Source organism: Mirounga leonina, unplaced genomic scaffold, assembly GCF_011800145.1.
Source record: "Mirounga leonina isolate KUSES-001 unplaced genomic scaffold, KU_Mleo_1.0 Mir_200, whole genome shotgun sequence".
Taxonomy (NCBI): domain Eukaryota; kingdom Metazoa; phylum Chordata; class Mammalia; order Carnivora; family Phocidae; genus Mirounga; species Mirounga leonina.
This window is the reverse complement of record NW_023270503.1, coordinates 9,393,798-9,419,913: the sequence shown is the minus strand read 5'-3', so window position 1 is coordinate 9,419,913 and position 26,116 is coordinate 9,393,798. Positions and strand designations below refer to the sequence as shown.

General features: G+C 38.2%; 1 protein-coding gene across 2 annotated transcripts in view; it reads left to right on the top strand.

Annotated features, from left to right (window-relative positions):
• Positions 1–25,695, top strand: part of CCT6B (chaperonin containing TCP1 subunit 6B) — a 32,627-nt gene extending 6,932 nt beyond the window's left edge. The window contains exons 4-14 of one of the 2 annotated variants that reach the window (XM_035026565.1): positions 151–324; positions 2,248–2,351; positions 6,614–6,724; positions 7,063–7,222; positions 9,493–9,575; positions 10,366–10,462; positions 10,765–10,912; positions 17,736–17,869; positions 19,557–19,659; positions 24,812–24,884; positions 25,399–25,695. In XM_035026565.1, coding sequence (XP_034882456.1) covers positions 151–324; positions 2,248–2,351; positions 6,614–6,724; positions 7,063–7,222; positions 9,493–9,575; positions 10,366–10,462; positions 10,765–10,912; positions 17,736–17,869; positions 19,557–19,659; positions 24,812–24,884; positions 25,399–25,471 — 1,260 coding nt within the window. In that variant the 3' untranslated portion in view covers positions 25,472–25,695. The remainder of the gene's footprint in view (positions 1–150; positions 325–2,247; positions 2,352–6,613; positions 6,725–7,062; positions 7,223–9,492; positions 9,576–10,365; positions 10,463–10,764; positions 10,913–17,735; positions 17,870–19,556; positions 19,660–24,811; positions 24,885–25,398) is intronic. The other variant, XM_035026564.1, reaches the window with a different exon arrangement.
• The last annotated feature ends 421 nt before the right edge of the window (positions 25,696–26,116 follow it).

The window sequence follows — 26,116 nt, the reverse complement described above, 5'->3', positions numbered from 1 at the left end:
TACTTTTATAAATTATATACATATACATATTTAGTGGCATTGATGTAGGTAATATTACTTTTTCTGGATATACCTGTTAATAGGAGAAGATGGTTACTTTTACTTTGGATGACTTACTTTATAATTTTTAGTTTTATGTTGATGTAATAGGGCCTGCATCCTAGAATAATAGCTGAAGGATTTGAAGCTGCAAAGATAAAAGCACTTGAAGTTTTGGAAGAAGTTAAAATTAACAAAGAGATGAAAAGAGAAATCCTCTTAGATGTGGCTAGAACATCTCTACAAACTAAAGTTCATGCTGAATTGGCTGATGTGTTAATAGAGGTATGTGACTAAACTTTTGCATTCAGAATGAGTATAGACTAATGCATGATGATATTTTTCTTTTTTCTATAAGATAATCAACCGCCACGTGGTTCTTTTGAACGTGAAATAAAATATGGAAGACAAACATTTATAGACTTACTTAAAGACTAGACTTGATTGGTCAGAGCAATATGTGTAATTTTTTCCAAAAGTGTCATATTAAACTTTCTTTTAAGTTACCATGAAAGTTAGGAGGGGCTTGGCTGCCTTTGGATCATCCCTTGTGGTTGCCATTGGGGTGACGTACTGGTCTCTTAAACCTAGGGGTCCATAGTTTTTATGTGAGGTGACACATAGGGAAGTGGTTAAGCTTACCACTTTAATGAAGCATGATTAATCTGATAGATAATATTCACATCTGGGAAATACATATTTGTTTTGTTTACTTCTAAAGGTAAAATGTATGTAATATAAGCACAAGACTGGGTATTTTGGGAAGGCTTTTATCAGGTGGCTATAGTTTGATATCATCACTGTTCCTCAGCTTTGTACTTGAATATATTGGTTTATCAGGAATGATGAATTCATAACCCAAGTCACAAGACATTAACATATAATTCAGAATGCTTTCTTGCTAATTTACTTTTTGAGAGATATAAATGACAAATGGACGGAACACCTGAGTTGTTTCTGGTCGATTCCCCTTACCACTAGGAAAACCTACTTGCAAATCAGATTAAGATCAGACAATTTCTTACTCAACAGAGTTCAAATAAAGACTGCAGTATTTTCTCCTGTTGGAGTACATGTATCAAGTGACCCAGAATCTTCATGTTATCTGGCTAGGCCCCCATCCTCTTTTGGAGTTCTAGAAACACTGATATTCTCATTATCCAGTAGTTTTTGTCAATATTCCCTATTAGGCTCCAAAACCAAATATCATGTTTTCTCAGAAAGTTTTCTAAGGTATAGTTTTTTGCTTTATTTATATTTTAGGATGGTTATACTGTAGCACTTAATTTCTGTGATTAGTTGTTTTCATATTACTTTCTGAGCTAAGCAGTAGGATGTATTGTACCATGTTTCTCAAATTGTATATCCCTGGGGATATGTGGCAGAATAAGTGAGACATGTTTTTCTAGAGTGTCAATTTTACTTTGCAGTTTTGGGGAAAAACATTACTTTCACATTAAAACAAACATGTATATTATGGCATGATGTGGAAACTTTTCATGATAAAACACAAAACTTAAGAAATTTCATGTTGGTATAGCCAACAAATTTTAGCTCTTACCTTACATTACATTTCCTTCTTTTCCATTAATAAGTTCTTCGGTGGAAAAGTTTGAGTAGTGTTGGTAGTAGAAAGAGTAGTAGCTTGGCATTCGAAGATAACTGAATTCTAGTCCTGGCTCTGCTACTGCCTTTTAGACCTTGTTTTAAGACTGTAACTATTTCTTCTTCTTCTTCTTTTTTTTTTTTTGGAGAGAGAGTGTGAGCTAGTGGGGGTGGGGGTGGGGGGGAGGGGCAGAGGGAGAGGAAGCGAGAATTCCAAGCAGGCTCCACGTCCAGTGCAGAGCCCGATGCGGGGCTCGATCCCATGACTCTGAGATCATGACCTGAATTAAAATCAAGAGTTGGATGTTTTACCAACTGAGCCACCCAGGTGCCCCTAAGACTGTAACTTCTTAAACTTTTATTGGAGTTTACTTATCTTTAAAATGAAGGATTTGGGCCTGATGATCTCTGAAGTTCCTTTAGGTTCTAAGGTAGTCATTGGCATTGGTTATTACTGGTGTCCATGACAAAGTGGCCCTTTTTTGGCCTTGCCCTGTATTTTGAGGCCTGAAGCCCTTTATCTGCTTAGTCTGGTGATTACTTGGGCCAGTGGTTTCTTTTAGTAGAACAATAATTCACTGTTCTCATTTGCTTCTCTTTCAGGCTGTTGTGGATTCTGTTTTGGCTGTTAGAAGACCAGGTTATCCTATTGATCTCTTCATGGTAGAAATCATGGAGATGAAGCATAAATCAGAAACAGATACAAAGTAAATTACATAAACTTTGATAATACATAGATTCTGGAATATTTGGTTTAGTTCAGATGTTTTTTCATTAATTTCCTTACTTTTATTCAACATCAGTCTATTAATTCAACATATATTAATTGAGGGGCACCTGGGTGGCTCAGTCGTTAAACATCTGCCTTCTGCTCAGGTCATGATCCTGGGGTCCTGGGATCGAGCCCCGCATCGGGCTCCCTGCTCAGTGGGGAGGCCTGCTTCTCCCTCTCCCACTCCCCCTGCTTGTGTTCCCTCTCTCGCTGTGTCTCTCTCTGTCAAATAAACAAACAAACAAGCAAAACATATATTAATTGAATACTTACCCTGAGCCAGTCATGAAGAGTAAACAAAACAATTTCTTTCTCCAAGAAGATTATTTTCTAGTTGAGGGAGGTAATAAATACATAAGTGCTAATATGTGTGTGTTTGTGGGCATCTTTATTTACCTATTTCTTGAAGTTTTATTTGGTTTTTCTTAAATCTGCCATGGCACTTTTTATGGCGTCCTATTCCCTGCAGATCTTTATAAACCTGCCTTATATGTTTACACATATAGTTCATATCTGATAATTACAATATTTGAAGTTTTGGCTTGTCTATTTCTGGTGTTTATTATATTTTGCTGGTTCTCTCTGTGTTTTGTTTCTATATGTGCCATTCATTGTGTTTGAAAAAAGTATTTGTAGAAATAATGTGAGACCTAGGATGAAGGTCCTTTTTTGCACAGAGAATTTGAATTTACTTCTGCAAGGAGCCAAGGGAATACTTTATTTTTTATTTTTAATTTTTTTAATTTTATTTATTTTTTTTTAAAGATTTATTTATTTATTTGAGAGAGCGAGAATGAGAGAGAGTACATGAGACGGGGGAGGGTCAGAGGGAGAAGCAGGCTCCCTGCCGAGCAGGGAGCCCGATGCGGGACTCGATCCAGGGACTCCAGGATCATGACCTGAGCCGAAGGCAGTTGCTTAACCAACTGAGCCACCCAGGCGCCCTATTTTTTATTTTTTATTATTATTTTTTTTAAGACTCTCCATGCCCACCTCAATGTGGGGCTTGAACTCATGACCCTGAGATCAGGGCCTGAGCTGAGATTAAGAGTCCAGGCGCTTAGCCAACTGAGCCCCCAGGCACCCCAGGGAATACTTTAAATTAAATCCACAGCTTGAGGGCTTTTTGTTTGTTTGTTTGTTTTTAATATCCAGCTAATTCTTTTTTTTTCTAAAAATTTATTTATTTTAGAGAGAAAGAGCACACATGTGAGTGGGGGGAGGGGAGGAGGGAGAGGGAGAGACAGAATCCTTAAGCAGACTCCCTGCTGAGTGTGGAGCCCAACGCAGGGCTCTATCCCAGGACCCTGAGATCAGGACCTGAGCTGAAATCAAGAGTTGGCTGCCTAACCGACTGAGCCACCCAGGCTCTCCTTTCCAGTTAATTCTAACTGCTGTTGGGTATAAGGGCTGATTGCTTCTAGTTCATCCTTCTGGTTTATACCCTGAGTATGTTCCCCTTTGGGGTTCCTACTTACTGGGAAAAGTGTCTCCTATTAGACCTTCTACCTTGGATGAGCCCCGAGCTTTTAATTCTGTCCCCTTCTCATTGTGAGGTTGTTGAAAACAAAGTTCAAATTTTCCTGAGTTGTCTAATGACTTTAGGATAAGAGTACCTGCAGTTCTTTTCTTACCCCTTGGAGTTCATGTTTTCTTTACTGTTTTTAAGGTTGTGTTTTTGTTGGGCTTTTTTTTTTTTTTTTTTTTGAGAGTGTGTGTGTGTGTGTGCACGAGCCAGTGGGGGTGGGGTGCAGAGGGAGAAGGAGAAAGATCTTAAGTAGGCTCCACGCCCAGCATGGAGCCTGATGCAGGACTCAATCTCAAAACCCTAAGATGATGACCTGAGCTGAAATCTTGAGTTGGATGCTTAACTGACTGAGCCACCCAGGTGCCCCAGGGTTTTTGTTTTTAACCCAGAATTCTTAGTTGCTTTTGGTGGTAAGGTTGGTCCAAATTAGTCTGCCATTGCTGAGGGCAAAGCAGTTCTTGATTGATATTTCAGAAGGATCTCTCTGGTTGTTGTGGGGAAAATGCACTGTGGAGCAGGGCACATCCCAGTGCAAGGGCAGAAGCTGGAGGCCAGTCAGGAATCTGTTGTAATTCAGGTGAGGGATGAAAACAGTTTAGATCAGGGTATACTTAGAAGAAGGAGAAATAGGATTTATTGATGGTTCAACGTAGAATGTGACAGATAAAGAGGAAGGATGTCTCCTGGGTTTTTGCGTGGAGCAGCTGGAAAAGCAGAAGTACCATTTCTTGGGATGGAAAAGACTGGGAGGAAAAGATTTGGGGAAATAAATCAAGAGTTTAGTTTGGGAAATGTTATGTTTTAGATGCCTATTAGGCATCCATGTGGAGATGCTGAGTCGGGAGTTGGAGAGGTGTGTCTGGAGTTTAGAACAGAGGTGTGACCTGGAAATATATTTGGGAGTTATCCGTGCATAGGTGACTTAAAGCCTGTGAGAGGTAATGAGATCATCTGGGAGGTGAATATAGATAGAAGAGAAAGTTTACTGTCCCTCTACCCCTCCTCCTGCTCATGTTCTCTCGCTCACTCGCTCTCTCAAAATAAATAAAATCTTAAAAAAAAAAAGAGGATGTTTAAAGTTGAGCCCTGGAAACTCTGATGTTTAGAAATTGAGAAGACAAGGAGGATTTATCACAGGAGACTGAAGAGGAGTGGTCACTGGTAGGAGGAAAACCAGGAGAAGGTAGTGGCCCAGAAGCTAAGATAGGAAAATGTTTCAAAGGGAGAATAATCAACTATGTCATATGCTGCTGAAACTTTGAACAAGTTGTGGATTGAAAATTGACCATTAGATATGGAAAGCATTTAATGTTTTTGGTGGCTTTAATGAGAACTGATTCAATAAAGGAGTGGGTATGAAAGTCAGACTGAAGGTGGGCTCCAGAGAGAAGGGTTAGGGAAGAAGTGAGGATGCAAGCTTACACCACTCCAAGGTTAGCAGAGAAATGGGGCAGTTGCTAGAAGGGAGTATGGGAAGGGACTTGAAGGAGAAGCATTCTTTGTTTTAAAGATGGGAATTATCATGGCAAGTCTGTATCCTGACGAGAATGTTCCTGGAGGCAGGAGGAATTGATGGCGGTAGGGGGATGGGGGCAATGCTGGAGCAGAGAGGAGAAATGGAGTAGAGTACACACATGCAGAGGAGCATGGACAGTGCATTCATAGGAATAGAGGTTTAGGTTCAAGTGCAGGTGGATTGGTGGAGGTAGTGATGGGACAGTGTTTGTATTTTCTCAAAGCAGCAAGGTCATTTGCTGAGAGCAAGAGAGGGAAAGAGTGGAGACTTGAAGAGTGATGAATATTGAACATATCATTAGCTTGTTTCTTCCTAAATATCTTCATTTTCAGTTAGAAGTTGGAGTGATTAGATTAAATTTTGTAGTTAGATTAAAATTTTGAAAACTTCCTTATAATCATGTTTATTTAAAAAATCATTTCTTTACTTTAATGTAGAACAAATCCTGGCTATAAAAGATTCATAAGTAGAAATACCATTCCCTAATTGGGTATAAATGAAGTTTTAAATGTTATAAAAATATTTACTCTTGAAAGAAAATTTGGAAAACAGGAAAAAAGCCTCTCCCACCCCCAAATTATCTGTATTCCTACTGCCCAAGCATAACTTTACTCTAGGTTCCTTTCATTTTTTTCTTGCTAATACCAAGGTGCTTATTTTTTAAAAGAATAGTTATAATCATGCTTTATAGGTAGTTTGTTGTTCTGTGTTTATCAGCTACCTCTGCAAATAATTTTCCCTGTCATTATATAGTTTTCATGACCACCAAATAGTTGGGTCATTTATTTGCTGAACAATGCCCTATTGTTAGACATTTAGGTTAACAGTTTTTGGTTGTTGCATATAATTATTTTGAACAAATGTTCCTAAGAAACTCATTGTGTGCCTACCTTTCATTACTTGACCAGCTGTGTCATATGTTTGAGCCACATAATTTAGAGAATAATTCTGGGTTGACTTTTCATTGTGACTTCAGTGAAATTGCATTGAAGTAGATTTTCTTTTCCAATTTTACTAATTATCTGTTAGGCTTAAAGTTGGTGCAAGGAAACAATGTGTGTCCAATCTATTAACATTTTAAGAATACAATCCTTATTTTATAATAAATTTAGAGTGTATATTCCAAGTAAGAAACATTACATATTTTTAATAGATTGATCAGAGGATTAGTTTTGGATCATGGTGCCCGTCATCCAGATATGAAGAAGCGAGTGGAAGATGCATTTATCCTTACTTGCAATGTGTCACTAGAATATGAAAAAACGTATGTGGCAGTTACTCTTTGTAAATTTTGAAATTATATTTTCTAAAAGTGTTTTTAATTTTAATTAATTGATTTCGAGAAAGAGAGGTGGGGAAAGGGCAGAGAGAGAGAGAGATAGAGGGAATGAATCTTAAGCACACACAAGGCTCTATCTCATGACCCTGAGATCATGATCTGAGCAAAAATTAAGGGTGGGACGCTTAACCAACTAAGCCACCCAGGTGCGCCCTAAAAGTGTTTTTTAATCTCTTTCTTCCCTCCCAAATGTTTACTGTAAACTCCTACCTTTCCCTCCTTTTTCTTCTGTCTTTACTAGCTTGTTTTTATTAATCTTTTAGAGAGGTGAGCTCTGGTTTCTTTTATAAGACTGCTGAAGAGAAAGAGAAATTGGTAAAAGCTGAAAGAAAATTTATTGAAGATAGAGTACAAAAAATAATAGACCTGAAAGACAGAGTCTGTGCTCAGTCCAATAAAGGATTTGTTGTCATTAATCAAAAGGTGAGAAAGAAAGTTCAGATTTTAACTATTTGTAAATGTTTTTCAGCATTTCTTGCAGTGTGGTCTGTGGATTCCTAGGAGTCCTAAAGACCATTTCAAGGAGTCTTTGAGGTTAGAATTATTTTCATAATCATAATAATGCCTTTGACATTGTGTCCACATTTGCAATGATCATGTGAAAGTAGTGCTAGGTAAAGCTGCTGATACCTCAGTACAAATCAAAGCAGTAACGCCAAACTGTACTATTAGTCATTATATTCTTTATTGCCACACTATCACATACTTGCAGTTTTAAAAAAAAGGCAGTTTCATTTGAAAATATCTTTTTTTTTTAAAGATTTATTTATTTGAGAGAGAGTGTGCGTGTGAACGGGGGGAGGGGCAGAGGGAGAGGGAGAATCCCAAGTAGGCTGGCTACTGAGTGTGGAGCCCGACATGGGGCTCAATCCCATGACCATGAGATCATGACCTGAGCTGAAATCAAGTCAGACGCCCAACTGACTGAGCCACCCAGGCACCCCCCTCACTGGAGAATATCTTGAAGTGGTAAAACTTACTAATTAAATTTTGATTAAATATGCATCCTTCTATAATGCTGTGTGACAGAGTGTGAAATCTGCATATCAAAATATGGTTGTCTTGGGCGCATCTGGGTAGCTCATTTTGTTAAGCGTCCCACTCTTGTTTTTGGCTCAGATCATGATCTCATGGTTGTGAGATCGAGCCCCATGTCAGGCTCTGTGCTGAGCTGAACATGGAGTCTGCTTGGGATTCTCTCTTTCCTCTCCCTCTGCCCACCCCAGTGCCCACCCCCCTGGCCCCCATGCACCGCCCCCCCTGCTCACGATCACTCAAAAAAATTTTTTTTAAAATATGGTTGTCTTGAGGGAAAATTCTTGTATAATTGAGTTGCAAACTGAACTAGCCACTTTTTTCATGAACTGCCATTTTTACTTTGAAGAATGACTGGCAGGGGTGCCTGGCTGGCTCATTCAGTAGAGCATGTAACTCTTGATCTTGGGGTTGTGAGTACAAGCCCCATTTTGGGCAAAGAGATTACTTTAAAAAAAAAAGAAGAATAACTGACAGAAAATTATGTAGACATGGGTATTTGGCAGGCTTTTCTCAAAAAGGAAGAAGCGGTTCTGTCACTTCCAAGGAAAACAACTGACAGTATTTGTTGCCAATAAATTTGAGCTTTCAAGCCAAAATTAAAATTTTGGAAAGCTTGTATCTGCTGCTGTGAACTTGACCACTTTCTAATGCTTAAGGGACTTTTCTGATAATATTAGTGATGATATTAGCAAATGTGATATTTTTGATATTGTATACCGATGAAATGTATCAACATTTGGAAGCTCTGCTTAACATAGTGAACCGCTGTTTTCTAAATGACTAAAAAAATGTATGATTTAATAAAGTCATGCATGGGTAAATAATACATTCAGAGTGTAAGATAGGCAAATGGATTTTAATATGAAAGAGTATGAAAAGTTTATTGATAGGTTCTATATTTCACATTGACACTAACCTTTAAGAAACTATCATTTATTCAGTTTTGATATAGTATCAAAGAAGAATATCCACATTTATCTGAAAATACTATTAAAATATTCATCCATTTTCCAATACATATTTGTTTGAGTCCAAGTTTTAATATACTTTAACCCAACAACATATCACACCAAATTGAATGCAGAAGCAGGTATGAGAATCTAGATGTCTTCTATTAAGACAGACATTAAAAAGATATCAGAAATGTGAAACAGTACCATTACTTTAAGCTATACATTTTTTTGTTTAGGAAGGTATAGTAAATTTTCACTTAAAAGATATTATTTAAGGGGGCGCCTGGGTGGCTCAGTCATTAAGCGTCTGCCTTCAGCTCAGGTCATGATCCCAGGGTCCTGGGATGGAGCCCCGCATCGGGCTTCTTGCTCCGCAGGAAGCCTGCTTCTCCCTCTCCCACTCTCCCTGCTTGTGTTCCCTCTCTTGCTGTGTCTCTCTATGTCAAATAAATAAATAAAATCTTAAAAAAAAGATGTTATTTATGTTAACATAAAATGGGTTTATTATTTTGAATGGATTATATTTTAAAAATTTCTCAATTTTAATTTATAATATGACAAATATTATAGATACAGGTCAGATAAACAAAAGCTTTTTTGGGTTCTTAATAATTTTTAAGAATGTGAAGCAGTGCTGATATCAAAGTTTGAGAACTACTGGCTTAAGATGTGCTTATAACTTTTATGCTAATTTGATTTTAGGGAATTGACCCACTTTCCTTAGATGCTCTTGCAAAACATGGCATAGTAGCTCTTCGCAGAGCAAAAAGAAGAAATATGGAAAGGTGAGCTTGCCGATTATTATGTATCCTGTTTTTTTAACAGATAAAATTGAAATGATCCCATGGTATTCCTTTTAGCTTATATGTAAACATTGTTGAGCAAAATAGCATACAGATTCCAAATGTTGTTTTTAATTTCAATAAATAATGGAAGTATCAAAAATCAAGACTGTTAACCTACCTCAGAACTTTGTTGAAGTACAAAGAAGGTTTTTATCTTAAAACATTTTTTTTAAAGGATGAATGGGCAGAGCACTCAGGATTTTTTTTTTAAGATTTTATTTATTTATTTGAGAGAGAGAGAGCATGAGCAGTGGGGAGGGGCAGAGGGAGAAGCAGACTCCCCACTGAGCAGGGAGCCCGATATGGGACTCAATCCCAGGACCTGGGATCATGACCTGAACTGAAGGCAGCTGCTTAACCCACTGAGCCACCCAGGCGCCCCTTCTTAAAACAGATTTTAAAAACAATACAACACAGGGCGCCTAGGTGGCTCAGTCGGTTAAGCGACTGCCTTCAGCTCAGGTCATGATTCCGGAGTCCCTGGATTGAGTCCCGCATCTGGCTCCCTGCTCAGTGGGGAGTCTGCTTCTCCCTCTGACCCTCTCTCCTCTCATGCTCTCTCTCACTCTCTCTCTCTCAAATAAAAAACAAAACAAAACAAAACAAAACAAAACAAACAATACAACACAGGGACAATGCAGTCTTCTATGTTAGGTATCTTTTCCCCTTTAAGAAATTAAGTCTTTAGTGCTTTCTATAACAAAAGCTATGGTGACATATGTCATTTCAGACTCTCTCTTGCTTGTGGTGGAATGGCTGTGAATTCTCTTGAAGACCTTAATGTAGATTGCTTGGGACATGCTGGTCTTGTACATGAGTGTACATTAGTGAGTATCTCTGTGGGCAGGGGTTATAAAGTGAAGAGTAAACCTTTTTTTTTTTAATACTAAATCTTTTAATTCAGGCTTTTACCTTTTGATATCTGAATAATCCCCAGGACAGATTTTACAATTTATTTGTCTGGATGTTTGTTGAGAGTTCAAATATAACTTAATTGCTTTTAACACATATTTAGTTATGTTTGATAAGAAAAATTCACATGAAGATTGGATTCTAATATTGTAAGTTGGGTCTTCATTTCATAATAACATTAAGTATTAGAGTTATATTTTCTTGGATTATCCTCTAGGGTGAAGAAAAGTTCACTTTTATCGAGGCCTGTGTTAACCCTCGTTCTGTCACCTTGTTGGTTAAAGGACCGAATAAGCATACTCTCACACAGATCAAGGACGCTATCAGGGATGGACTTCGTGCCATCAAAAATGCCATTGAAGATGGTAGGCTCTTTGTTGTGATGGACATGAACCTTATGTATTTTTAAAGTAGTAATAAATCTATCATAAATATATATAGTATTTTAAAAGATATGGATGATTATTATTCTCTCACTTCATTTTGGATAATTTATAGTTTAGATTGTGAAGATTTTTCCATGGAATATTCTTAATAAGTATGCTGCACTTTTTTTTTGGTTAGATTTTATTTATTTATTTATTTATTTATTTGAGAGAGAGTGTGTGAGAACAAGTGGGGGAAGGAGCAGAGAGGAGAGGGACAAGCAGACTTGTAAGCTGAGCAGGGAGCCTGACTCGGAGCTTGATCCCAGGACTGAGGCGAAGTCAGATGCTTACTCGACTGAGCCACCCAGGTGCCCCAGTATGCTGCCCTTTTAATTAACATCTGTTTATGAAATGAAAAAGCACTTAATTTAATGCTATAGTATCATTTTTTAATTTTTAGAAATTTATTTTTAAAACCATTGGGGCTCCTGGGTGGCTCAGTCAGTTAAGCGTCTGACTCTTGAACTCAGCTCAGGTCTCAATCTGAGGGTTGTGAGTTCAGGCCCAAGTTGGGCTCCATGCTGGGTGTGGAGCCTACTTAAAAAAGAGAGAGAGAGAAAAAAAGAAATTTGTTTTTAAAACCACGAAAAGACTTTACAGCTTAGAACTCATTCCATTACCTTAGGTGCAGTGTAATTTTAAGAAAGATTAGGAAAGAATATTAGCATGTATTATTTATTGATAATTTATAAACCAACTTCCTTCTAAAAGGAGTTGGAATAGGTAATTCAATAAAAAACACACATTTAAAATAGAATAATAGGGGCGCCTGGGTGGCTCAGTCGTTAAGAGTCTGCCTTCAGCTTAGGTCATGATCCCAGGGTCCTGGGATCGAGCCCCGCATCGGGCTCTCTGCTCTGCGGGAAGCCTGCTTCTCCCTCTCCCACTCCCCCTGCTTGTATTCCCTCTCTCACTGTGTCTCTCTCTGTTAAATAAATAAATAAATAAATAATCTTAAAAAGAAAAAAGAATAATAAGCACATGAAAAGATCCTCAACATAATTAGTCATTAGGAAAATGAAAATTAAAACCATAGATACCATTTCACAACTGTTATGATGGCTATAAATCAAAAAGCTGGACAATAGTAAATGTTGGCAAGGATATGGAGAAATTGGAGCTGTCAGCATTGCTGGTAGGGAGTTCCTTAACAAGTTAAACACAAGAGTTATTACATGACCCAGCAAATCAACTCTTAGGTATACACCTAAGGTATACCTTAATATTCTTTGATCAAATTGTTCCGGCTACATTTGTTGAAAAGATTCTTCTTTAACCAGGGAGTTAAGTTGCCATTGAAACTTTTCACTGAAAATCAATTGTCCATGATTGTGTGGTTCTATTTCTGGGTTCTTATTCTGTTCCATTGATATGTCTATCTCAATGTTAATATACTGTCCTGATTATTGTAACTTTATGATAAGTCTTGAAATCAGCAGTGTTAATCCTCTCATTTTGCTCTTTTTCAAGTTATTTTGGTTATTTAAAATCTTTTCTGCATTTTCATGTGAATTTTATTTTATTTTATTTATTTATTTTTTTAAAGATTTTATTTATTTATTTGACAGAGAGAGACACAGTGAGAGAGAGAGCACAAGCAGGGGGAGTGGGAGAGGGAGAAGCAGGCTTCCCGCCGAGCAGGGAGCCTGATGCGGGGCTCGATCCCAGGACCCTGGGATCATGACCTGAGCTGAAGGCAGACGCTTAATGACTGAGCCACCCAGGCGCCCCTCATGTGAATTTTAGAATCAGCTTGTCAATTTCTACCAAAAAGACTTGAGATTTTGGTTGGAATTTCACTGAATCTGTAGAACATTCTGGGAATAATTGATATCTTAATATTGAGTCATGGTGTTTTTTATTTATTTGAGCCTTCTTGACTCAATCTCAGCTATATGTATACATATATGTATACATATATATATTTTTTACTGCAATATTTTATAATTTTTAGTGGCATATCTTTTTTCAGATTTATGTAGTTCATGAATTTTGGTCCTATTATACATGATGTTTTTAAAATTTCAATTTCTAGGGCACCTGGGTAGCTTAATCAGTTAAGCGTCTGCCTTTGGCTCAGGTCATGATATCAGAGTCCTGGGATTGAGCCCCGCATCGGGCTCTCTCCTCAGCAGGGAGCCTGCTTCCCACTCTCTCTCTCTGCCTGCTTCTCTGCCTACTTGTGATCTCTCTCTCTCTCTGTCAAATAAATAAATAAAATCTTTAAAAAAATAAAATTTCAATTTCTGGTTGTTGTTAAGACATAGAAATACAGTTGATTTTTGTATATTGATCTTTAATTCTGTAACCTTGTTTAACTCACCTATTCTAGTAGCTTTTTTATAGATTTCATTGAATTGTCTATATGAATGATCATGTTGTCTGCTAATAAAGACAATTTTACTTCTTCCTTTCCAATCTGGATAGCTTTTTTTTTTTTTTTAAAGATTTTGTTTATTTATTTGACAGAGAGAGAAACAGCGAGAGAGGGAACACAAGCAGGAGGAGTGGGAGAGGGAGAAGCAGGCTTCCCGCCAAGCAGGGAGCCTGATGCGGGGTTTGATCCCAGGATGCTGGGATCATGACCTGAGCCAAAGGCAGACGCTTAACGACTGAGCCACCCAGGCGCCCCTGGATAACTTTTTATTTCTTTTTTCTTTTTATTTCATGGGTTAGAAACTTCAATACGTTGTTGAAAAAATGGTAAGATTGGGCATCCTTTCCTTGCTCCTGATCATAGGGGGACAACATTTAGCCTTTCTCTATTATGTATGATATTTGGCTGTAGATTTTTCTAGAAATCCTGTTAGATTGAGGAAGTTCTCTTCTCTTACTGAGAGTTTTTATCACGACTGATGCTGGATTTTACCAGTTGCTTTTCTGGTGATCTATTGAGGTGATTATATGTTTCTTCTCTGTTAGATTATTAATGTGGTAAATTACATTGATTTTCAAATGTTCAGCCAACCTTACATTCTTGGGATAAACCCTACTTATGATGTATTATCCTCTTTAAAAATAGATTACAGTTTTTATAAAATTGTGGCTATGTGTGTATATATATATATATATATATATACACACACACACACATATACAATTTGTCATTTTAATCATTTTTAAGTGTTACAATTCAGTGGCATTAAGTTACATTCTTTCACATTGTTGTGCACCCGTCACCATCATCCATCAATAGAACATTTTTCATCTTTTTTTTTTTTTTTAAGACTTTATTTATTTGTTTGAGAGGGAGAGAATGAGAGAGAGAGCACATGAGAGGGGGTAGGGTCAGAGGGAGAAGCAGACTCCCTGCTGAGCAGGGAGCCCGATGCGGGACTCGATCCAGGGACTCCAGGATCATGACCTGAGCCGAAGGCAGTCGCTTAACCAACTGAGCCACCCAGGCACCCAGAACATTTTTCATCTTACAGTACTGAAACTCTATAGCCATTAAACAATAACTCTCCATTCCCCTCTCCTCCCATCTCCCGGAAACCACTATTCACTTACGGTCTCTATGAAATTGACTACTCCATGTACCTTGTTTGAGTGGAATCATCCAGTATTTGTCTTTTGGTGATTGGCTTATTTCACTTAGCATAATGTCTTTCAGGGTTCATCCATGTTGTGGCATATGTCAGAATGTCCTTGCTTTTTTTTTTTTTTTTTAAAGACTTTATTTATTTATTTGACAGAGACAGCGAGAGAGGGAACACAAGCAGGGGGAGTGGGAGAGGGAGAAGCAGGCTTCCTGCCAAGCAGGGAGCCTGATGCAGGACTCGATTCCAGGACCCTGGGATCATGACCTGAGCCGCAGGCAGATGCTTAACGACTGAGCCACCCAGGCGCCCATGTCCCTGCTTTTTAAGGCTGAATAACATTGCGTTGTATGTATATATAATCTGTTATTTATCCATTTATCCATTGATGGAAACTTAGATCGCTTCACCTTTTGGCTATTGTGAGTAATGCTGCTATGTGTATTGTCCTTTCTGTATATTGTTGGACTTGATTTGCTAAAATAAGGGGTATTTATATATTTTTTGCTTATAATGCCTTTATCTGTTTTTTTTTTTTTTCGGTTAGAATAATGCTGACCTCATAGAATGAGTTAGAAAACATTCTGTCCCTTAAATTTTCTGAAAGTGTTGAATTGTTGTGTAGAATTGGTATTACTTCTTTCTTTACTGTTTGGTGGAATTCGCCAGTAAAGCCATCTGGGCTTGCAGTTTTCTTCATGGGAGAAATTTAAGCTATAATCAATCTTTTTAATAGATACGGGGCTATTCAGGTTATCTTTTTTTTTTTTTTTTGAGTTTGTGTCTTTCAAGAAATTTGTCTGTTTCATCTGCTGAGAACATCAAACTGCTGCCCATGAACTAAATCCTGTTTGCTGCCTGTTTTTGATAAATGAAGTTTATGGGGATACAGCTATACCCATTCATTTATGTATTGCCTGTGGCTCTTTTTGTGCTACAATGGCAGGGTTGAATAGTTACAAAGGAGATGGTATGGCCCATGGAGCCTAAAATACTTAAATCTGGTCTTCTGCAGAAAGTTTGCTAATCCCTGATCTAAGTTTTCAAATTTATTAGCATAAAGTTGTTCATAATATTCCCTTACTATTATACGTTTAATGTCTGCAGAATCTATAGTGATAATTACCTTTTTAATTTCTGCCTTTCATTCTATTTTTTAACATTGTTCATGTTTATTTCATTGATTACTGATCCAATTTTTATTATTTTCTTTCATTATTACATTAGGTATCACTTGCTCTTTTCTAGTTCTTAAGGTGGAAGTTGAAGTCATTAGTTTGAGACCTTTCTTCTTTTCTAATGTAGGTGTTTAGTGATACAAGTTTCTTTTTAGGTATTGCTTTAGTAACATCCCACAAATTTGGATGTGTTTTTGCAGAATGGGATCAGGGAAGTTTTTACAGCTACTGGTCTGTTTCTTAAGGTGGGTGGGAGGTACATGAGTACATTTATTTGTGCATTTATTCTTTATACCTTGTATATGTAAATATTCTTCTGTGTATATTCAGTATTTCACAACGAACTTAAAAAAGTTTTTTAAAATTACTTTTTAATTCTGGTATAATTAACGTACAGTGTTATATCACAAGGAACTTTTTAAAAATCTGAATGGGGGCGCCTGGGTGGCTCAGTTGGTTGAGCGACTGCCTTCGGCTCAGGTCATGATCCTGGAGTCCCTGGATCGAGTCCCGCATCGGGCTCCCTGCTCGGCAGGGAGTCTGCTTCTCCCTCTGACCCTCCCCCCTCTCATGTACTCGCTCTGTCTCATTCTCTCTCTCTCAAATAAATAAATAAAATCTTAAAAAAAAATCTGAATGGGAGGCAAGGATGCAATCACCTTTTGGGTAGACAACTCTTTTGAGCAGTTATGTTGTACAGGGAAGCAGAGGAAAAGGCAAGTAATTAAAAAATGATGTGGGATAAAGGAGAGATTCTTTTTGTGTTGTTTTGTTTTAAAGATAGGTGATTCCAAAGCAAATTTGTTGATTCAAAGGAGAGTCATAAACTTTATAAAAACCATATCAGCAGGTATCCAAGTCATATCCTGTTGTGAAAATTGATGTTTTTTAAAAAAATTTTATTTATTTATTTTTTATTTATTTGACAGAGAAACAGCGAGAGAGGGAACACAGGCAGGGGGAGAGGGAGTGGGAGAAGCAGGCTTCCCGCTGAGCTGGGAGCCCGATGAGGGGCTCGATCCCAGGACCCTGGGACCATGACCTGAGCCGAAGGCAGACACTTAACGACTGAGCCACCCAGGCGCTCTGAAAATTGATGTTTTTTTTTTTTTTTTAAAGATTTTATTTATTTATTTGAGAGAGAGAGAATGAGAGAGAGCACATGAGAGGAGGGAGGGTCAGAGGGAGAAGCGGACTCCCTGCTGAGCAGGGAGCCCGATGTGGGACTCGATCCCGGGACTCCAGGATCATGACCTGAGGCGAAGGCAGTCACTTAACCAACTGAGCCACCCAGGCGCCCTGAAAATTGATGTTTTTAACCAGAGCTTTTACCTTAGAATAATAAGAACACCTATATTTTTTCCTCAGGTAACAGTTTGGGTTTTGCTTCAGTACAGAAAACAGATACTATAATAAGTCCCAAGAATTCTATACCAAAACAGTGGCCACATTATCTTGGCCTAAAGTTTTTTTCAAATCAGATGCTACAATTAGTTTCCTGTCCCAAAAATTATAAATAACTACCTTTTAAATGTAGTCATAAAGGGGGGCACCTGGGTGGCTCAGTCGTTAAGCGTCTGCCTTTGGCTCAGGTCATGATCCCAGGGTCCTGGGATCGAGCCCCGCATTGGGGTCCCTGCTCAGCGGAAGCCTGCTTCTCCCTCTTCCACTCCCCCTGCTTGTGTTCCCTCTCTCACTGTGTCTCTCTCTGTCAAATAAATAAATAAAATCTTAAAAAATAAAATAAAAAAATAAATGTAGTCATAAAGGAATAAGATGAAGGTGGAAGAAATGTCTACTCTTCAATGAGATAAGCTGCTTGTAGCCAGTCTGTACCATGCCTAATTATTTAATGGTGTGTAACTTCAGGATGCTTCATAAGGCATCTGAGTAACCACTGAACTATGCAACCTACTTTATTTCTGTATATATTTAAGCATATTTTAGGTGTTGGCGGTATAATTTAACACACTTGAATAGCTAAGTATTTTTTTCTCTGGTGTTTTATCTGGCATGCCTTGCCAAATCTTTTCCCTTCAATAGGCTGTGTGGTTCCAGGAGCAGGTGCAGTTGAAGTGGCAATAGCGGAAGCTCTTGTTAATTACAAGCACAGTATAAAAGGAAGAGCTCGTCTTGGAGTCCAAGCTTTTGCTGATGCCCTGCTCATTATTCCTAAGGTACAACTATCCTAATGGCCAAAGAACACTGGCTGGACACAAGGGTGTTGGATTATAAATTGTCCACATTATCTAACAGAGTAGAAAGAGTTTTTATTTGCATTTCCCCACACAGTTTTAAGATACATTACAGATAAAGCAGGGAAACCTTTGGATAATAGCTCAGAATCCTTGTCAGAGTTCCATGATATAACTAAATTACCCCTTTGCTTATCCCTGAGCACCAAAAGTTGAAGTAAGTCTGGAAATTTCCTTCAAAAATGGTTCATGATTAATCATAATGAAAAAGTTTAGAACTTAAAATTTAACTAGACTTTGGGGTAGATTTTATCTTGGTGGTGGTATCCAAAGTATTATCATCACTTTAAATTGTGGTTAACGAGAACTTCAGGCTGTTTGGCACTGCCAAATAGGAGCGTGCTTTTGTCATTTTCATTTTAATACCTACAAAAGGAGAGAAACCAGATGTTCCCTGTATCGACAGAAGGACAGAGAACTACCATTAAAAGGAATGGTAGTTGTTTGCCTTAATCTGGTTGTGAACCACTTAGAAACACAGAAGACCATGTCAAAGACGTTATTACTGTGAATTAAAATACTAAGAACAGTGCTAACAAAGTCTCTTTGTTAATTGCTTTAAAATTATTCATAATTTATGGAATCTTTGAGAATTGGAGATCTATTTTTCTCTTTGCCTGAAACAGCAAAGTCAGTAAGTGATGATCCAGTAGTTGACACAAACTGGTAAGCCTGGTATACAGTGGTGGTTCCTTTTTACTTATCAGCTGTTGGTTTGGTACTACTTGGAAATAAACCTGGTTTGGAGTGCTGTTATCTCCATTCCTGTTGCCACAGGTCAGGACTCTCCTCATGTTGATGAGGGGAGGGACGCAAAGATCCTGAAAATATGTAGGGTTCCTTTAACAGGTGCCTGGGAAAAGCTAGAAAATGTGTGGCTGAAGGGACGAGAAGAAATAATACCATTCTACTGATTTTCCATTTTTTAAATTATTTTTTAAAGATTTTACTTATTTGAGAGAGGGCACGAGAGAGAGAGAGCGAGTGAGCGCAGGTGAGAGCCCAAGTGTAAGCACGCAAGCAGGGGAGAGGGGCAGAGGGAGAAGGAGAAGCAGGCTCCCTGCTGAGCAAGGAGCCTGATGTAGGACTTGATCCCAAGACCCTGGGATCATGACCTGAGCCGAAGGCAGATGCTTAACTGACTCAGGCACCCAGGTGCCCCCTAATTTTCCATTTTTTAAAAAAGTTTTTATTTATTTATTTGTGTATCTCTACACCCAGAGTGGGGCTTGAACTCATGACCCTTGATCAAATTACATGCTCTTCCGACTGAGCCAGTCAGGCGCCTGCCCCTCTTTCCATTTTTTAAGAAATCTTTTGCATGGAGGGAAATTAATACAGTGGGGTGGGGATGGGGGACTGTAATGTCCTCAGAATTTACTGTAATATACATAGGGAAAATGTTTAAGTAAATATAAAAACTGCTAGATACATGAAATAATAATTTGATTTAGATTAAGAATGGAATTCTTCAAAAGGAGATGATTACTGTATTACGAATATGTTTTCACAAGAGTAGAGAGAAGAGCCTTATTTTTTATATTTGATATTCAAATATGTATGTGAAGATATTTCACACATATATTTATTATTATTTTTATTCTTAAAGGTTCTGGCTCAGAATTCTGGTTTTGACTTGCAGGAAACGCTAGTAAAAGTTCAGGCTGAACATTCAGAATCAAAACAACCTGTTGGCATAGATTTGGATACAGGTAAGAAAGTGAAGAAAAATTAGCTGCTCAGTAAAGAAAGAGGTTTACTACAGTGACCTAGAACTTATAGTAAGGGAGTGGGGATTTGGGTGACTTTAATATTTAAATTTTGGGTGCCTTTAATTTACTTTTGAACTTTTTTTTTCTTTACTGAAGTTCTTTTTTAAAAAATTTTTTTATTGTTATGTTAATCACCATACATTACATCATTAGTTTTTTATGTAGTGTTCCATGATTCATTGTTTGTGTATAACACCCAGTGCTCCATGCAGAATGTGCCCTCTTTAATACCCATCACCAGGCTAACCCATCCTCCCACCCCTCTCCCCTGTAGAACCCTCAGTTTGTTTTTCAGAGTCCATCGTCTCTCATGGTTCGTCTCCCCCTCCGATTCCCCCCCCTTCATTCTTCCCTCCTGCTATCTTCTTCTTCTTTTTTTTTTTTAACATATATTTTATTATTTGTTTCAGAGGTACAGATCTGTGATTCAACAGTCTTGCACAATTCACAGTGCTCACCATAGCACATACCCTCCCCAGTGTCTATCACCCAGCCACCCCATCCCTCCCACCCCCCACCACTCCAGCAACCCTCAATTTGTTTCCTGAGATTAAGAATTCCTCATATCAGTGACGTCATATGATACATGTCTTTCTCTGATTGACTTATTTCGCTCAGTGTAACACCCTCCAATTCCATCCACGTCGTTGCAAATGGCAAGATCTCATTCCTTTTGATGTGCATAATATTCCATTGTATATATATACCACATCTTCTTTATCCATTCATCTGTCGATGGACATCTTGGCTCTTTACACAGTTTGGTTGTTGTGGACATTGCTGCTATAAACATTGGGGTGCATGTACCCCTTCGGATCCCTACATTTGTATCTTTGGGGTAAATACGCAGTAGTGCAATTGCTGGATCGTAGGGTAGCTCTATTTTCAAATTTTTAAGGAACCTCCATACTGTTTTCCAGAGTGGCTGCACCAGCTGGCATTCCCACCAACAGTGTAGGAGGGTTCCCCTTTCTCTGCATCCCTGCCAACATCTGTCATTTCCTGACTTGTTAATTTTAGCCATTCTGACTGGTGTGAGGTGATATCTTATTGAGGTTTTGATTTGGGTTTCCCTGATGCTGAGCAATGTTGATCACTTTTTCATGTGTCTGTTGGCCATTTGGATGTCTTCTTTGGAAAAATGTCTGTTCATGTTTTCTGCCCATTTCTTGATTGGATCATTTGTTCTTTGGGTGCTGAGTTTAAGGAGTTCTTTATAGATTTTGGATATTAGCCCTTTATCTGATATGTCATTTGCAAATATCTTCTCCCATTCTGTCGGTTGTCTTTTGGTTTTGTTGACTGTTTCTTTTGCTGTGCCAAAGCTTTTTATCTTGATGAAGTGCCAATAGTTCATTTTTGCCCTTGCTTCCCTTGCCTTTGGCGATGTTTCTAGGAAGAAGTTGCTTCAGCTGAGGTCAAAGAGGTTGCTGCCTGTGTTCTCCTTTAGGATTTGGATGGACTCCTGTCTCACATCGAGGTCTTTCAACCATTTGGAGTCTATTTTTGTGTGTGGTGTAAGGAAATGGTCCAGTTTCATTCTTCTGCATGTGGCTGTCCAATTTTCCCAACACCATTTGTTGAAGAGACTGTCTTTTTTCCATTGGACATTCTTTCCTGCTTTGTTGAAGATGAGTTGACCATAGAGTTGAGGGTCCATTTCTGGGCTCTCTATTCTGTTCCACTGATTGATGTGTCTGTTTTTATGCCAGTACCATACTGTCTTGATGATGACAGCTTTATAATAGAGCTGGAAATCCGGAATTGTGATGCTGCCAGCTTTGCTTTTCTTTTTCAACATTCTTCTGGCTATTTGGGGTCTTTTCTGGTTCCATACAAATTTTAGGATTATTTGTTCCATTTCTTTGAAAAAAGTTGATGATATTTTGATGGGGATTGCATTGAATGTGTAGATTGCTCTAGGTAGCATTGACATCTTCACAATATTTGTTCTTCCAATCCATGGGCATGGAATGTTTTTCCATTTCTTTGTGTCTTCCTCAATTTCTTTCATGAGTATTTTATAGTTTTCTGAGTACAGATCCTTTGCCTCTTTGGTTAGATTTATTCCTAGGTATCTTATGGTTTTGGGTGCAATTGTAAATGGGATCGACTCCTTAATTTCTCTTTCTTCTGTCTTGTTGTTGGTGTATAGGAATGCCACTGATTTCTTTGCATTGATTTTATATCATACCACTTTACTGAATTCCTGTATGAGTTCTAGCAGTTTTGGGGTGGAGTCTTTTGGGTTTTCCACATAAAGTATCATATCATCTGCAAAGAGCGAGAGTTTGACTTCTTTGCCGATTTGGATGCCCTTGATTTCTTTTTGTTGTCTGATTGCTGTGGCTAGGACTTCCAATACTATGTTGAATAGCAGTGGTGATAGTGGACATCCTGCCGCGTTCCTGACCTTAGGGGGAAAGCTCTCAGTTTTTTCCCATTGAGAATGATATTCACTGTGGGTTTTTTTTTTTTTTTTAAGATTTTATTTATTTATTTGAGACAGAGAGAATGAGAGAGACAGAGAGCACATGAGAGGGGGGAGGGTCAGAGGGAGAAGCAGGCTCCCTCCGAGCAGGGAACCCGATGCGGGACTCGATCCCAGGACTCCAGGATCATGACCTGAGCTGAAGGCAGTTGCTTAACCAACTGAGCCACCCAGGCGCCCCTCACTGTGGGTTTTTCATAGATGGCTTTTATGATTTTGAGGTATGTACCCTCTATCCCTATACTCTGAAGAGTTTTGATCAAGAAAGGATGCTGTACTTTGTCAAATGCTTTTTCTGCATCTATTGAGAGGATCATATGATTCTTGTTCTTTCTTTTGTTAATGTATTGTATCACATTGATTGATTTGCGGATGTTGAACCAACCTTGCGGCCCAGGGATACATCCCACTTGGTCGTGGTGAATAATCCTTTTAATGTACTGTTGTATCCTATTGGCTAGTATTTTGGTGAGAATTTTTGCATCCATGTTCATCAAGGATATTGGTCTGTAATTCTTTTTGATGGGGGTCTTTGTCTGGTTTGGGGATCAAGGTAATGGTGGCCTCATAAAACGAGTTTGGAAGTTTTCCTTCCATTTCTATTTTTTGGAACAGTTTCAGAAGAATAGGTATTAATTCTTGAAATGTTTGGTAGAATTCCTCTGGGAAGCCATCTGGCCCTGGGCTTTTGTTTGTTGGGAGATTTTTGATGACTGCTTCAATTTCCTTAGTGGTTATAGGTCTGTTCAGGTTTTCTGTTTCTTCCTCGTTCAGTTTTGGTAGTTGATACATCTCTAGGAATGCATCCATTTCTTCCAGGTGATCTAATTTGCTGGCATAGAGTTGCTCATAATATGTTCTTATAATTGTTTGTATTTCCTTGGTGTTGGTTGTGATCTCTCCTCTTTCATTCATGATTTTGTTGATGTGGGTCATTTTTCTTTTTGATAAGTCTGGCCAGGGGTTTATCAATCTTGTTAATTCTTTCAAAGAACCAGCTCCTAGTTTCGTTGATCTGTTCTACTGTTCTTTTAGTTTCTATTTCATTGATTTCTGCTCTGATCTTTATTATTTCTCTTCTCCTGTTGGGTTTAGGCTGTATTTGCTGTTCTTTCTCCAGCTCTTTTAGGTGTAGAGTTAGGTTGTGTACTTGAGACCTTTCTTGTTTCTTGAGAAAGGCTTGTATTGCTATATACTTTCCTCTTAGGACTGCCTTTGCTGCATCCCAAAGATTTTGAACAGTTGTGTTTTCATTTTCATTGGTTTCCATGAATATTTTTAATTCTTCTTTAATTTCCTGGTTGTTGCATTCATTTTTTAGTTTTACTTTTGAACTTCTTAAAAGAAAATATTTATTCTTTTAGGAAATAGTTTTTGAGTGTTTGTTATTTGACTCTTGAGATTCACAAAGAAACTTCTAAGCTTATATTATCACAGGGAAGGATAGGCAGTAAATAATAACCTTAACAGATAAGTTCCCTGAACATTTAAGGAGTAATAAATTCTATGAAAAAATAAAAGAACCCTATAAGGATGACTGTGAATGCTAGCATGAGGTGCGGGGAGGGGGTTGCAATTTTTTAAAAAATTTTTTATTGTTATGTTAATCCCCAACATCATTAGTTTTAAATGTAGTGTTCCATGATTCAGGGGGTTGCAATTTAAAGAGAAAGGTGGGCAGGGTAGACCTCATTGAGAATATGTCTATAGAAAATAATCAAAGGAAGTAAGGAAGTAGCCATGTTAGGGAACTGAGGAAAGACTATCCTGGGCAGAGGGAGCAGCCAGTGGAAAAGTCAGTGTCTGAAGCTTTTGAAGAGGAGGAAGGAGATGAGAGAGGTAGTAGAAAGATCATGCAGGGTGTGGGGGCCAATCCAAGGACTTTGACTTTTACTGCAGTGGAACAGGGAGCAATTTTTGGCAGAGGTGTGACATGGCCTAATTATGTTTAAAAGGATCACTCTGGCTATTCTGTGGAGAGGAGTCCACTGAACAACTGGAATGGCCATTAACTGCATCAGAGAACTGTGGGTAGAGCAGCTTGTCATGGAGGGAAGGTCAGTGCTGAGTTTTGGCCAAGTTAAATTCAAAGTGTCTGTAGACTTTCAAGTGAAATAGACAGTTGGAAGTATGAGTCTGGAGCTCAAGAAAGAGCTCTGGGTTGGAGATAAAAACAAGAGTCTTCAGAGTGTATATGGTTTATATCCATAAGACCGGATGGTACCTGGGGAGTGAGTGTAGAGAGTGAAGAAAAGAACCCAGGACTAAGTCATTGGCTACTCCAGAATTAAGAGCTCTGGGAAGAAGAGGAAGAACCAGGAAAGTCAACAGAAAAGTTGCCACTAATGCAAAAGAAAAAACGAGGCTGAGCGTGGTGTCCTGGAAGACAGGTGAAGAAAGACTAGTCAGGAGACCATGTTAAGTGTTGCTGATCCACAAGGCCTGAGAACTGACCCCTGGATTGGATTTGATAACATGGGGTCATTGTGACCTGGACACTAGTAGTACTGCTGGTATATTAAACACTGTTAGAATATATAACCAGTATTAACAGAATATATCAAGATTGTAGTGTTAAAATAGTTTGTTTTTACTTTGCAGGTGAGCCCATGGTAGCAGCAGATGCAGGAGTTTGGGATAATTATTGTGTGAAAAAACAACTTCTTCACTCTTGGTAAATTCATATTAATAAAAAGAGAAAGACTGTTAGGGACATAATCAGTAACTTTAAAACTTGTCTATTGTTTTTGCCACTCTAGTGAAAAATGGTTAAGTGTATGAAAAGGCATGGTATCCAGTTACTAACGCTAGCTTCTGTCATTTTATAGTCCTTTTTCCATTTTGATTCTAGCAGCGTCAGATACAGGAAATGTTTATCTTACTGTTTATTTGAGGGGGAAGGGAAAGAAGGAAGTTTACTGAAATTGTACCACGTGCATAGCAGGGAAAAGCAAATGATGTGCTAAAAATGAGCTCAGATTTGCTGGTATATAAAATCAAATTTTTATCAGCAGAGGAGTTGAAATTATAATACAAGGGGTGATATTTGCATTTACAATAGTTTCGTCTCATAATATCTCATATAACATCATTAAAGAACAAAGTACTTTTAGTAGCTGGAGATTGCTGGGGGGAAAAGATGAGAGTGGGTTGGTAGGCTTTACTTACCCTGTTATCTTTTTCTTCAGCACGGTGATTGCCACCAACATTCTCCTGGTTGATGAAATTATGCGAGCTGGTATGTCTTCTCTTAAAGGATGATTGAGTTCAAAATCAACTCTTACAGAAGCTGAGATTTAGTGCAACTACCATTATATAGCCTGAGCCATTCTTAATTTTTGCACAATAAAAGCAGTTTATATTTGTTGGCCTTAGCAGTCTCAATAATACTTCATCAAGGTATAAAGAACACAAGAAGTACTTTCACAGTAAAGGAATAATAATCAAAATATTTTTCCTTAAGAGTTCTAACTTTGGAGCTCCTGGTTGGCTCAGTTGGAAGAGCATGTGACTCTTGATCTTGGAGTCATGAGTTTGAGCCCTGCATTGGGGGTAGAGATTACTTAAATGATAAGTATAAGAGAAAAAGAGTTCTAACTTCCTATCCTTTATTGTATGTGTAATATGAAATAATAAATATTTATTTGGTTTTCATCCCCAGTTCCTGGCATGAGCTTTTCAAACTTTTGTAGTTTCCTGAGTAACAGGGGTGATAGGAGCATTTTTTTGGTTATAATATTTGGTCTTAGTTTCTGCTTCCAGCCATAAGAGCTTCTAGGACTATTGGAATCTCCGGAACTAATGAGTGTCTTTTTGTATGCTAATTAGTGACTGTTGATGGGCCCTTAGGAGGGCACCTGGGTGCCAGAGGAACCAACCTTGTGGTTAGAGGTTTAGAACTTTCAG